This window comes from Propithecus coquereli, unplaced genomic scaffold, assembly GCF_000956105.1.
Source record: "Propithecus coquereli isolate 6110/MARCELLA unplaced genomic scaffold, Pcoq_1.0 Scaffold10, whole genome shotgun sequence".
NCBI classification, from domain to species: Eukaryota; Metazoa; Chordata; class Mammalia; order Primates; family Indriidae; genus Propithecus; species Propithecus coquereli.
Window position 1 is genome coordinate 6,084,997 of NW_012133858.1, and position 14,416 is coordinate 6,099,412.

The following is a 14,416-nucleotide window of genomic DNA, read 5'->3' on the forward strand; positions in this document are numbered from 1 at the left end:
CTCTCCCCCAGCTAGCTCCTCACCATCCTTCAGAGTCAGCCCAGTGGGCACGTTCTCCAGGAAGCCACCCTGTCATCCTCACGCTCACACCCAGCCCCATCAGGGGAGGGCTACATTCATGAGTTTGAAACTGCACGGGAGAATCCAATTTCATGTGTGGATTACATTCTCAAGAGAGTGAATGAAACAAAAATCTAGTCAAAATTACCCATCAAAAGAGAAAAAAATAAAAAACTGAAAACATAGAGTGTTGCAAAGGATGAGAGCAACAGGGGCTCTCATACTCCGCTGGGGGAGTGTGACTTGGCATAACCCTTTAGAAAACCATCAAACAGTATCCACTGAAGCTCAGGCCCACCTTGGACCTAGCATTCACCCTAGGGTTTTACCCAACAGAAATGCATGTGTCACCAAAAGACACGGGCAAGAATACTTACAGAAATATTATTTGTAATAGCTAGGATCTGGAAACTACTCCAATGCCTATCAATAGTAGAATGGGGTAAAAAAAAAAAAAACAAAAAACTGTGGTATGTTCACATTGTAGAATACCATACAGTAATGAGAAGGAACAAAATACAATCGCATGCAATGACATGGATAAATCTCAGAAATACAACATTGCCAGAAAGAAGGCAGACACAAGGCATATCTAGTATATTATTCTATTTATATGAAATTCAAAAACAGGCAACATTAATGGTTACCCTTAGCGATGGAAGAGGACACAGGGGGGCCTTCTTGGTGCTGGAAATGTTCTGTTTTTGAGCTGGGTGCTGGATACTCAAGTGTAATTAGTTTGCAAAAAGTTTGTATAATTTTCTATACATCTATTAGTTTAAAAAACTGTCCTTGAAAATCTCTAAGGAAGACGCCACTTTGGAGACTGAGGAAAAAATAATTGGCTTATATTTAGGGGTCATAATTTATCAAAAATTTAAAAACAACGATCATTTTGTACACTAAACACACAGTACAGCACAGACATGCTCTGAACCCAACCTCAGCTGACGCCCTTCAGCCCCGCTCCCTTCTCAGGTGCAGTCTGGGGGGTACGGCTGCTGACCAGAATGGCAGGCAGACTTGCCTCTTGCTCTTAGAAGTTTTCTTTTCTTTCTTTCTTTTCTTTTTTTCTCTTTTTTTGCTGAGCATGTAGTGCTAAAGTTGAATAAGTAAAATATGCAGTTTTCCTAGCAAATTAACAGCTTGTTGAAAATATTCTCTGCAAAAAATAGCCTCTCCCTTTGCAACAAATTGTCTAAGTGCTTCTACAACTCTAAAAATACCCTCCTTCTTAAATCCACTTCCTCTTGTAAGTGCCAGCCTTAGCTGGCCAAGGGTCACAAAAGCACCACTCAACACACACAGCACTTTCCTGCGCAATATGATTCGTTATTTACAGATCTGTCTTCCCCACTGCGTTGCGAATTCCAAGGGCCATATCACACGTCTCTCTGGGACTTAGTACAATCTCTTGTTGAGTGAATGAATGGGTGGAGAGAAGGATGGATGCTTTAATGACAGCTATGCTAAGGGGCATAACTTTTTTTTCTTTAAAGACAAGGTAAATTTTAAAATATATATTTATAATTTTGAATAACTATGAGGATGAGATAAAACAGCGTATCATAAAAGAGCTAGGCAGATTGAAGGTATTTAAAAAATTATTTGGGAGCAGTCACCTGAAGTGTGGGGACCCCATGGTTCACAAACAAAACACTGGAAGGAAGCACTGACACTCCCCATCAAGATCTGCCGGAGCTGCCACGTGAAACCCTTAACGGGGGATTTGGTAGAGGGAGAAAGAGCACTAGAAACCAGGGCTCCTATTCCACAAACCGGCAACTATCATGGGAAGGAAATGGAATCCTATGTTCTGCTCAGGCCGTAGACTCCTTGTGTTCTGATCTAAGTCTGTATTATTCCTGTTCCCCACAGAGTCTCTGGAATCAGAAACTCTCAAGATGTTACAGGTGGCAGGAACCGTGGAGATGATTCAGTTCAAACCATTCATTTATGGAAGCAGGCCAAAGAAAGGCCTTGTCCAGGGTCGCTCAGCTGTCAGAGGCAGGCAGGACGAGATGCAGGCCTTCTCTATCCCTCCTGTGGGCTCCTCAACCCCACGCCTGATTCGCACTCCTTCTTTGGAAACCAGCTCTCTGACTTTGGAAAGAGATCACAAGGTTGTGTCCTGGTTATAAGGGTCAGTCTCCCCCAAAAGACTGAGTCCTGGAGAGCAGGCCTGCGTTTTGTTTACTGTTTTACTGCCAAGGTGTAGCCAAGGTGATGTCTGCCACACATTAGGCTGTTAGTATGTATTTCTTGAATGAATGAATGAATGTATGAAGTACAGGATGTAACAGGATCAAAGCCACAGGCAACGCAGTTCTTACACATGAAGACTCTCAGGTGTGACTCCTGAAATCCAATTAACTCCTACCACATTTGCCCCTGAAGACGATTCCTCACTCCTCACGTAGAAAAAGGAGACAATGTCAGGAATGTCAGAAGTTTAAAGCCTATTAAATACTAGTCAGGTTAGGTCACATCTGCAATTGCTTTAAGTCGGGCCAGCTGTGGAGTGGGCGGGAGCAGACTTCATGGCAACACCAAAAAGAGAAACATGTGCTCTGCTATGGGAAAAATACGCCACGGCTTCTGATGTCACCCTCCACATGCAACTCCAGTGGCTTCCGGCTCATTCTGTTCCTTCCCACCCTGAAAAGAGATCCCTGTGATTTCTCTTTGAGTCCCACCTCCCCTTTCTCAGTGCGACACGATGCCCATATGCTCTGTACGTGGGGCCCCTGGGCCCACACTGAGCTCTGGGAGAGAACCTCTCACCAGCACCTACCACGGAGCAAACACCACACTGCCCCACTCCCTCGGGAGGATGTGGTGACTTCTCACAATGAAAAATTTGGCACGGCAAGAAAAAATATATAAATCAAAGAGTCGAAGATTTCACACAACGAAAGATGTGTACACCAGACTTCATTCTACACGACAGTAAATCAAACACAGCCTTTCCATTTTGCTCCCTCCTCGGCCCGGCCAAATACCACAGCCATTTCATCTGCTACATATGCTCCGACCAAAATCTTTTCAGAATGTCCCCACAGATCGTTTGCCAGCACGCTAGGGGAGGTAGAAGTCAACACCCACACTTAGTCATGTGTTGCATGACTCATGAAATGCACAACATGCTGCTCAGATGCTCAGGTGACACAGAGACTGCAGTGCAGACAGAGCCGTGATTGGACAGAGAAGCAGGTGAACAGAGCTAACGAAGCCTCTATTGCTGGCCAAAGCTCACCCCACACACGCTGGAGGCCTGCGCTGGGCTCCAATTCAGGAAAAAGCTGGACATGGTGGCACGTACCTGTAGTCCCAGCTACTCAGGAGGCTGAGGCAGGAGGATTGCTTGAGCCCAGGCACTGGAGTTTGCAGTGAGCTGCAATGACGCCACTGTACTCTACCTGGGGTGACAGAGTAAGACTCTGTCTCAAAAAAAAAAAAAAAAATCCAGGACAAGTGCAAGGAGCTTGCAGCCCAGCCTTGGGCCTTTCTATTGGCTGGAAAGCAGCGGCAAGGAAGACGGGTTTTCTGAAGGAAAAAACAAACCATTTTTCCTACTCTGTCCTCTCACATGCCACTCAACACACCACTTCTGACACCAGATGTGTGGAGGTAGGTCCTCACACACCAAGCAATTCAGCAGCAGGCACTGGCTGGGGATCCTCAGATTCAATTCTAACAACTACCTACCCAGAGAGAGCATCGGATCCCACAGGTTAAGGGCTCAGTACCACAAAATTGCCCCCTCCCTCCAATGCCAATTACAAGTAGTAGGTTGTCGCCTATACTTCTGACTGACTGGGTCTACATCGGGGTGCCCTCTACCTCCTCGTGTTTGAGCAATTTGCTAGGATGGCACACAGAACTCAGGGAAACGTGTTTACTGACACACTGATGAAAGGTGTAAAGGATGCAGATGAACAAGCAGATGAAGAAAATACACAGAGCAAGGTATGTGCAAGGGGACAGAGCACCCGTGCCCTCTCTGGGAGAGCGGCCCTTCAGGAACCTCCACATTGTTCACATCCCGAAGGTCTCTGAACCCAGGCCTGTCGGGTTTTCATGGAGGCTTCATTACATGGACATTATTGATCGCGTCATTGGCCACTGGTAATCAACTCAACCTTCAGCCCTTCTCCCCTCCCAGGAGGTCAGGGGGTGGGGCCAAAAGGTCCAACCCTTGAATTACATGTTGGTTCCCCTGGAAACCAGCCCCCACCTTGAGGTTATCCAGGAGTCCACCCAGAATTACTTTATTAGAACAAAAGATGCTTCTACGACCCAGGAAATTACAAAGGTCATGGGAGCTCTGAGTCAGGAACCAGGGCCAAAGACCAAATATGAAAGCAAAGAATTCTCCTAGTGCCCCTATCTGCAAGGGTTTTAGGAGCTTTATATCGAGAAGTAGAGACAGAGATCAATATATATATATTTCTTATGATACCACAGTATCACAGGTTCTAATCAATACAGACAGCCAACAAACCCCAACATGGCTTCAACCAACAAGACTTCGCTCCAAACACCTTGAAGTTTCACATCTCTATATTTAATATATTTCTTTTAAATTTAGGCTGAAGGGAGGGGTGGAAGTAGGGAATTACTAAGGGTCACAACATTTTGGAGTGACGGACATGTTCAATATCTTGATGGTGGTGATGGTTTCACAGGTGTATACATGTGTCAAAACTTATCAAGTTATACACTTTAAATCTGTATAGTTTGTTAATCATATTTCAATGAGCTTTTTAAAATTTCCCACTGAATTTGAATAATTATTTTTAAATTTTTAAAAATTTTATACTTTTTTCCTTTTCTTTGAGACAGAGTCTTACTCTGTTGCCCGGGCTAGAGTGCTGTGGCGTCAGCCTAGCTCACAGCAACCTCAAACTCCTGGGCTCAAGTGATCCTCCTGCCTCGGCCTCCCCAGTGGCTGGGACTACAGGTGCGCACCATCACACCTGGCTAATTTTTCTATTTTTAGTAGAGATGGGGTCTTGCTCTTGCTCAGGCTGGTCTCGAATTCCCAACCTTAAGCAATCCTCCTGCCTCGGCCTCCCAGAGTGCTAGGATTACAGGCATGAGCCACCACGCACAGCCTAAATACTTATTACTGATCGTATTCTAGTAATCACTCATTTTTAAGAGCTGAGTTTCAAATGTTTTTCATAAGCCATACGCTTCACTTCATATTTTCTTATGGGGACCAGTTTAACGCACAGAGTCAAGCTATAGTAAAGCTACGTTCCCACAGTTTCTCAGGGGATCTATTTTAGGTTCCAAATGCAGCTCTAGCCTAGAAAGATCATGTTCTGTACTCACTCCCGCAGCCTAGTCCTTGGCAGAGGGAGGGCTCCTCTACTGCTCTCTGCCCACCACACAGACAGTGTTTTCCCCTCTTGCTCCCTGACCCTGGGTCCCTAGATTTCCAGTAAGAAAATTAATTTACATATAACAAACCCTGCTCAGGGCAATGGCACATATCTCAGAGAAAGAACACCACGAAGCATTTATGAGATCCAGTCCAGGGAACCAGTAACAATGCCTCTGCTGCCTGGTTTTCAGTGGTCCCAACATGAGCATGGACATGCTGAGCCACTCAGCCACGTGACACGCAGTCTGGGCCCAGTGCCTTCCGGCTCCCGTGGCATCCAGCCGGTCCTATGCAACTGTGTGTCACGATGCTCTGCTTCATCAAAGCTGCCAGGAGCAGAGGGCCTGGGCCTGCACCAGCAAACGCTCTTGGGGGAAACCCAGAGGTCTGCCTGCCGCTCAGGGGTCTGAGCTCTGGAGGGAACCTAAGAGAGGAAATGACAGGAGCGCTCCGTTCCAGAGAACGTCCTCACACCACGCCCCAGGACCCAGGACAAGGCTGTTGTCAGCAGTTTCTTCCCAAGGCCCTGACTCAGCAGGAGGAAAGCTGTGGTCACCCCACTCACGAACACGGGTCCAGCAGCAGTACCCTTCTGCCCCAAGGAGTCTGCGAGCCCCAGCATCCTCAGAGGGAAGGGGAGAGCGGCACAGGGTACAGTTCAGTGCTCAGAGCTTGAGATCCAGGAGGTTCACAGTGGGGAGCCCTGGGAAAGACAGGACCTTCGACCTTCAGCAGGCCCAGCCCCTCCCCCCACACTCGCTTGCTTCTCAACACTCTCCTCATGTTACATCTCAGCAGGTCTGTGGTGCCACAGGACTGGGCACATGCGGCCTCCCTCTTCTTGAAATGCAAACCAAATTACTCACTGTGGAAATCTGAAAACCACTAGAGTCTAAAGTGAATTTGGGACCCTGTCTCACTGGGCTCTGGGTCCTGAGGAGGCCATGGGATCTGGTGAGGACCTGAAGGCCAGAGGTCAGAAAAGAGGACGTGAGTACATGGGGAGTGCGGTGGAGAGGGGCAGGGACTCTTCCATCTCTCTCAACAGGAAGTTCCAGGAGTATCAGCATCTGTGAGAGGAAGAGGACCCTTAACTACAACAGAAGGTTGGGGTGGAGAAGGGAGGGAAAACCAGCCCTAGGCCCTCACTGCTGCGCGACCTGCCGCCTCTGGACACAGAGGCTCTGGGACACTAAGTGCAGCGTTGGCCACGCCCCAAGCTCTGGGGTTCTCCCAGTGACAGGGACATCATTACCTAGTGGCCCTGGTCTAGCCGAGCAGTACTTTGTAACTCAAAACAGGGCCACATCCGCAGGGGGACAAAATCAACACTGGAAAAAGCAGGGTTCCAAGTGCTCACTTGCAAAGCAGTCACTGCTGGGAAAGCAAGGTGATTTTTCTCACAGATATGATGTCATATTGGTTAGTAAGGTTCCCAGGTGGGCCCACAAAAACCTATTTTATATAAGTTTAGGGCTGTTACTTAAAGCATACTTAGTCTATATACAACTTTGTTTTAACAGGAAGATGGACTCTGAACTCCAGTTTGGAAATGACCTGACCCCTCTGGGGTGGGCAGGCACTGGAAGTGACACCATATGGGGCCGAGGAGAGAAGGGACCTCTGAGGGCACACCCTTCCCAGCACGGAGGTCGAGTGTGCCACTCTCCTGAGCCAAGCACTTCTTGGGTGTTAGGAATTGAGGGAAAGGAGGGTAGGAAGGAGAAAGGCTTGGGAAGTGGTTCCGTGGCTTGGGATGTGGCGGTTACTCCTAACCCACGTCTACAGGTGCTCACGCTGGCTGTGTTAGGGCCAAGTAACAGGACGAGTTACAACAGCACAGAATTTAACAGGCCCACTCGGGGTCCCTCTGAAAGCACCTGATCAGAACCCGCCCCAAGTACGTGCACAAAACACTGAATGTTGATTCCCCTTGGATTCTTCTCTCCCAGGCCAGTCTGCAGCTCTGAGCTGAGCTCCCTGAGCTCGAGGAACTCCCACCGCCCGGCCCCTGGGAGGGGAGGTCAGCGCGCACGCTTCTCACTTCTCACGGTGCTGACCCAGTGGGCACTCGGTGCCCTTACGCAGGGAATGCGGCGCATGCTCAGCCCGGGCAACTGGATGGTGGGGAACACCACTACCCATCCACGAGCAGGGTCTGAACCCAAGCCGGCCTGAGTCCGAATGAGCCGTGTGTTGGCTCACTGAGCTCAGCTGATGATGACAGTGGAGGTCGCAGAGGTGAGGGGAGGCGCATCAGGCAGGATGACCTTCTCCACCCTGACCTTGAGTGAAGGAGGAAGATGTCAAACCCAGGGGGCCGGGGGAGCGGGGTCCAGCACACCAGCACAGGGTGCTGTAACCTGAGCGCACACCAGCTCCGGGCCTCAGTGGCAGTGGGAGGAATGGAGGTGGCAGTGGGGACAAAAGCTGGTGACTTACATTGTATGCATTGACAATCAGCTGAATAACATTTTTGGAGTCTCCATGTAAAATCTCCACCGTCGTTCCAGGTATCAGGGCTGTAAAATTCTTGAAAAAGAAAGAAAAGAAATAAGTCCATTTTGCCCTTCTACACCCTCAGAGTGAACACTGCTCTACCGAGCTGGAATAGGAAAGGCTCCAGCACTAAATTCTGCCACTCTCTGGCACCGTAAATTGAAGAAGATGCTACCGGGAAATGCAAGAACTGGCCCAGGAGACCAGCTGCAGTAGGCTGGGGACTATCCATCCCACAGACCTGACAGGAAAGGGCTGACAAGGTCTCTCCCCCAAGTGGGTCTTAAGACCTCTCCCCTCTGGCGTGTCCTGACCAACTCTCTGACAGCGTATCCTCTGGGGTCCGCAGCTCCTGCCCTCTCTCCCTGGTCTATGTTGGCATTCCCGGTTCAGCATCAACGATGCGCCCCATCTGCTCAGCAGGAGTGAAAAGGGTGACTTTTCCAAAAGTCTCAGATTCGGCCTCTGTTTTAAAAGGGAACCTAGATATGAAAGCACTCCCCAACCCTCACCAGGACCTCCAGATACCTGAGTGAGCCTGTGGCAAAGGGGCAGCCTTGAAGTCCTTGCCTTCCCTCTTCACCTGCACTAACCCGAGTGTGTCACTTATAACAGTGGCAGGAGCAGCCACCACCCTCAGCCTGCGGTGCACTGGAAGGGCCTCCTCCCTGAGCAAGGTGTACTGGGTCTGAGGAAGGATGGCTTAAGCCAAGGTGGATTTCTCCCCACTTGGAACATCTGGAACCACAGCACAGTCTGTGCAGTTGACCCCTCTAAAAATGCTATCTGTAAATGAATGGGCTTTATTTTGCTACCATCCCCTCAACAAAAAGAGAAAAACAATCCTCTTCCCTTGTTTTCATCTTCTGAAACTGACTCAGACTAAAGGAAGATAAAGAACTCAAGATGCTATAACTGGCATCTTATCAGTGATAAACTCAGGCAGGAGCAATAGAAAAATACAGACAGACAGAGGTTGTTTTGTGGGTATTTAAGAGCAAGGAGAGGGAACCAGGGTTGGCTGCTTGGGGGTGGGGGGTAGAGAGGGACCCCAGATTAAGTTCTCACAAGCTCTCAGTTGAAAGGATGTCAGAGCTGAGCCAGGCTTTACTCTTAGCTTACATACGCACCCAGAGGAGATTTCTAGCTCAAAATGTGATTCGTCTGTGTTGTGAGAAAGCACTCTCACGAGGAGAGTTTATAACAATGGCGCATGAGGCAGGGTGTGATGGCTCATGCCTGTAACCCCAGTACTTTGGGAGGCCAAGGTGGGAGGATCACTCAAGGAATTTGAGACCAGCCTGGGCAACATAGTGAGACCCTGTTTGTAAAAAAAAAAAAAAATTTTAAAAATGAGCCAGGCATAGTACATGTGCCTATAGTCCCAACTACTCAGGAGGCTGAGGCAGGAGGATCCCTTGAGCCCGGGAGTTTGAGGCTACAGTGAGCTATGATCACACCACTGTATTCCAGCCTGGGTGACACAGCAAGACCCTCTTAAAAAAAAAGAAAAAGGATACCTGGTATCACCAGATAAAACCTCAAATGCACACTAGATGAAATTCTCCATGAAACACCTCATTCCAATAGGTACAAATTTGCCACAATATAATTAATGATGGTTCATGGGATGACCCAGGAAAAGTCTCTTCAGGTGTAAGAGATTCATACACAGACTGCTTTATTCACTCAGGACATTGACTGTTTTCTGTGTGAATTCCTTCCTCGGACTGGCCCACGGCCTCCCACACTCTGCAGGCTGAGGCCTAAAGCTCTGGAACACTGCTATTAGCAGTGTAGCCTGATAGATGCCTTATTTTTCTTTCTGCATATTTTCATTTTATATTTTCCTTCCCTATTAGAGTGGGCCGCTCTGTGGTTCTATTTCATCACTGAAAAATGGGAATTCATACTATTTTCCAGGTTTTTCTCAGGGTCAAATTAGACACGTGACAGGGCTATAGTCCACCCCTCCTTTGAGTCTCCCCCACGTAGAGTAGGTCTGTAAACACTCCTCACCCCCGCTTCACCCCACCTACGTTCTAATCTCACATTCACCTTAGGGTCAGCACGGCCCCAGAGTCAGGCCACAGCTTCCCTCCCTCCTGGCATACCTTGTAGAGCATATAATGGTTTTTTGTCACTGCAAAGATGAGGTTGATGTTGTTCTCTGCCAACTTCTCTCCAAGCAAGGCAAGGGACGGATAGTCCTAGGGCCAAGGCAAAAGTCAAGGCTGTAACACTTCTAACAGGCAGAGAGCCTAGCACCTGGCTCCAACGCATACTCAGCAGCTCAGCACTTGCCATGGAAAGTACTTTCCCAGGCCCCGTAAGCCCCTTTATAACCAAGCTCCATCAGCAGCCCTGAACTGAGAAACTGGGGAGACCCTCAAGGGAAGGACACTCTGGTACCCACCAAACTAGATTCCCTTCCCCTCTCCTCCCACTCCAGTGTGGAGAAGAGATGAGGGGAGGCCTTCCATGCTTGGCCCATGTCTCCATCCTTCCAGCAGGGATGGGACGAGTGGGGAGGCCCTGAAGAGAACAGCCACCACATCCTACCGTCTGCCGCCAGCACTTGTTACCTAAGACTTCTTCTCCCTACCTCCTTGCCCTATTTCACTTTCCTGTGGCCAGTGGTTGGGCCTGTCAACGTCCCCCACAGGCCTGCTGAGTCCTGCTCCTGGCTCAGAACGGGCAGAGAGGCTGCCGACCCCAGAGTAGAAGTTGGGCCATAGGTGGGGAGTGCAGAGAGGGTAGGTAGGGAGGAGGCTGAGGGGCAGCTTCATGGTGTCCTTGAGGATTACAAGGGCTGATAATGGGGACAGGCATCCTCATCAGGTGAGCTCCTACAGTTATAGTCTTTTTTCCAGACTCCATTATTCCTGGATAATATGGAAGGCTTGGCACTGACCACCTCTTGAAACTGGACAAAATGGGTTTGTCTAGGAAAGAAAATTGAGAAGAATTCCTCTCCAGCCAGAAAGCAGAATGGATTTGAGAAAGAAAAGGGTGTAAATCCTTTAAGGAAAAAAATCGCATGGTAAGTATGGCCAAGATCCTGGTAATTGCTGGGTCTGAGTAATGGGTATTTAGGGGTTCATTCTTACTGGTCTATTTTTATATATGTTTGAAATTTTGCATAAATTCTTTTAAATTACATAGTTGTGGTCATAGACTATTGGGAGTAGAAGGTTCTTGGTGCCTCCCATTCCATCCAGGACGCCTCTGCCCACTCCTGACACTGACGGGGAACTCATCCCCTCAGGGAGCCCATTTCTAGAAGTCGGCAAGTCTTGCCCTATGACGTCTGTCTCAGTTGTGACTGCTGGAGGAGCACAGTCTCCAGCCCCCTGTAGGATCCCCTCTCCCCTATAAGAGCTACCCTTTTTCCCCTGGGTCACCTCTACCCCCAGCTAAGCAGTCCCCCTTTAGGTGTACAATGGCAGAAAGATGAACCAGCCTCAGAAGTCGCTGAGAAATGTTCTCAGTGAATGAGGGGTTCTGGACATTCAGCTGGAGAAGAGGGAATAATGAAACCCAATCCCAGTGATTATCAGAAAGCTGGCCAGCACTGAGGGCCACAGGAAGGTTTCACGGCCAGGTGAGCACTTGGACCTTGGCAGGGTCACAGGAGGGGTGTTGGGGAGCCCAGTCCCTGGTCCTCACCATTTGGTTGGATGCAGTATACTCATTGGCCTCATTGAGGTGGCACTGGCCATCGTGTGGCTGTACTAGGCCCCCCAATTTTCCATCCAGCGCAATGTGGGGCACGTCGTCCGTCGTGAACACCAGCAAGTGCAATGCATCCTTTCTCCAGCCGATCTTCTCCTGAGGGACAGAAGGTGGATGGGTACAAAGTCGTCCTGCCCAAGCCTGCTCTGGGGCATCATTCAAGGCACTGGCCCATCTCCAGGGAACAAGGTCTGAATCAGAGGCATTCCCCTTGCCGTGCATACCTGGGGCACACTCATAAAACCACTGGGGAGGGATTCCACAGAGGCTTGGAAGAGACACAGCCTGGAACTGGGAAGCCCTAGATACACGGAGACAAATCTCCAAGGCTTTGCCTACACAGGCCCATGTGCATGGAACCCTCTCTCTCTTGCCTATCACACTTGTCCCTGCTCTTTTCAGTTATACCTGAGGGCTGCTTCTCTTGGGCGCTTCCCCTTTCAGTTTCACCTAATGCCTTCCCCAGAACAACCTTTAATGCCCGCCCCCGCCAACCTCCCCATCAACACGCTCTGGTTGGCTGCACTTCTCTAAGATGATGGTTAAGTGAACACATCAGTCCCCTCATGAGACATGAGTCACTCAGAACAGAGCACTCAAATGACCAAGTCTGTGTTTTGAGGGTTTGGTAGAACCTGCCATCTATTCTAGCAGCATGGAAATAAAAAAATAAATCACAAGAAGTCAGAGCAACATGAAGGGGAAAGAGAGTTTGAAAAGCAGCCAGTGAGCACTGACATTATTGTGAGCAAAGACATTAACCTTTTGGGGATCAGTTTCCTGGACACTCAACATTCACCCACCATACAATTACTGATCTCCTACTGCATGCCAGGCACCATAGAAGGCCCTGGGGCCACAGAAAAGCTTGTTCCAGACCTCAAAGAGCTTGCAATCACACGGAAGCAGAAACTTCCATACACCATGATACGAGTTAGGAAATGCAATGTCAGCAGAAGCCAGGGAGAGGAGGAGGAGGGAAAGGCTTCCCAGCACAGATAACACTTAAGCTGAGCTGAAAGGATGAGGAAGACACTTTGAGGAAGCTGGAATTAGAAGTGAAAAGGGAGAAGGCAGAGAGGGGGTGTACATTCCAGGCACTAGCAACAGCAGACGGGAAAGGAGCACACGAGGAAGCCGGGCACAGCTTAGGGACTTGGAGTAAGAAACCTAGAAGGTCCCTTAGGCAAGGAAAGGCTAAGCCATGATAAAACTTTATGGCATAGAAGGCGGCACAGTGTCCCCCTTTCTGGCAGAATTGGGAGAAGTCACAAAGAGGCTTCCAGGGCATCGTAATGTTCCTTGAGCTCTGTGAACATTTATTGAGATGTACTCTTACACCTAAGTTTTCCGTGTGTATATTATATTTTGATAAGGAGTTTAAGACTTTTAAATAGCTAAAGCAATGCATTTTAAGTCATGGAATATGGAAAAGAGGGAGCCAGATACTTGGGAGATAAAGCACAATCAGAGAGTGTAAACCAGCAGGGTTTTTTGCAGGAAAAAGTGCAGCTCTGCTATCCACAAGGCTATAGCCATGTGCTAAACACCCTAGCAAGAAAGTAGAAGATCAATCTTTAATTTGACAAAGTGTATTAAGAACCTTAAGGAAAATCAGAGATCTAAATAAACAGGCAGAGATATCATTTTTATAGTTATTAGAGTCAATGGTGTTGAGATATCATTTCTCCACAAATTGATTTATAGATTTGACACAGTCACAATTAAAAACTCAGAAGGTCCTTTTGAGAAAATGACAAACTCATTCTAAAATTTATATGGAATTGTAAACAATGAGGACTAGCCAAACAATTTTGAAAAAGAACAACAAAGTTGGAAGACGTAGTTTCTAAGGTCAAGACTTTTTACAAAGCTACGATAACAAGAGAGTGTGGCACTAACAAAAGGTTAGACGCACAGATCAGTGGAACAGGTCAGAGAGACCAGAAATAGACCCACATATACAGTCAATTCAGCACAGGCCACTGGAGCAACTGGACATTCACATGCAAAAAAATGAAGTTCAACCCAATCCATACCTCTCACTGCATATAAAGTTTAACTCAAAGTGGATCTAAAAGTAGACCTAAGACTATAAAACTTCTGAAGGAGACATAGGAGAAAACCTTTGTGACTTTGGTATAGGCAAAGATGTCTTAGATAAGATGATTCATAGGATAAAAAATTGATGAATTGGACTTCTTCAAAACAAAACTTCTGTTCTTTGAAAGATACTGTTAAGAAAATGAAATGACAAGGCACAGACTGGGAGAAAATATTTGCAATAAATAAAAATATAATAAAGAATTTGTATCCAGAATATATAAAGACTTCTCATAGGCCAACAATTAAAAAAAACAAACTGAATGAAAAGAGTGGTCAAAATGGCCAGGCGTGGTGGCTCACACCTATAATCCCAGCACTTTGGGAGGCTGAGGTGGGAGGATTGTTTGAGGTCAGGAGTTCAAGACCAACCTAGGCAACATAGCAAGACCTCATCTATAAAAAAAATTTTTTTTTAATTAGCTTGGTGTGGTGGCCCATGCCTGTAGTCCTAGCTACTCTGGAGGCTGAGGCAGGAGGATCACTTGAGCTCAGGAGTTCCAGGCCGCAGTGAACTATAATGGCACCACTGCATTCCACCCTGGGAGACAGAGCAAAACACTGTCTCAAAAAAAAAAAAAAAAAAAGTGGTCAAAAGATTTAAACAGACAATTCACCAGAAAAGAT

General features: G+C 47.8%; 1 protein-coding gene across 1 annotated transcript in view; it reads right to left on the reverse strand.

Moving 5' to 3' along the window:
- The window catches only part of ITGB5 (integrin, beta 5), a 111,417-nt gene that overhangs the window by 41,745 nt on the left and 55,256 nt on the right, over positions 1–14,416 (reverse strand). Inside the window, exons 6-8 of the mRNA XM_012641596.1 lie at positions 11,621–11,782; positions 10,066–10,161; positions 7,895–7,984 (exon numbers count right to left, since the gene is read on the reverse strand). Coding sequence (XP_012497050.1) covers positions 7,895–7,984; positions 10,066–10,161; positions 11,621–11,782 — 348 coding nt within the window. The remainder of the gene's footprint in view (positions 1–7,894; positions 7,985–10,065; positions 10,162–11,620; positions 11,783–14,416) is intronic.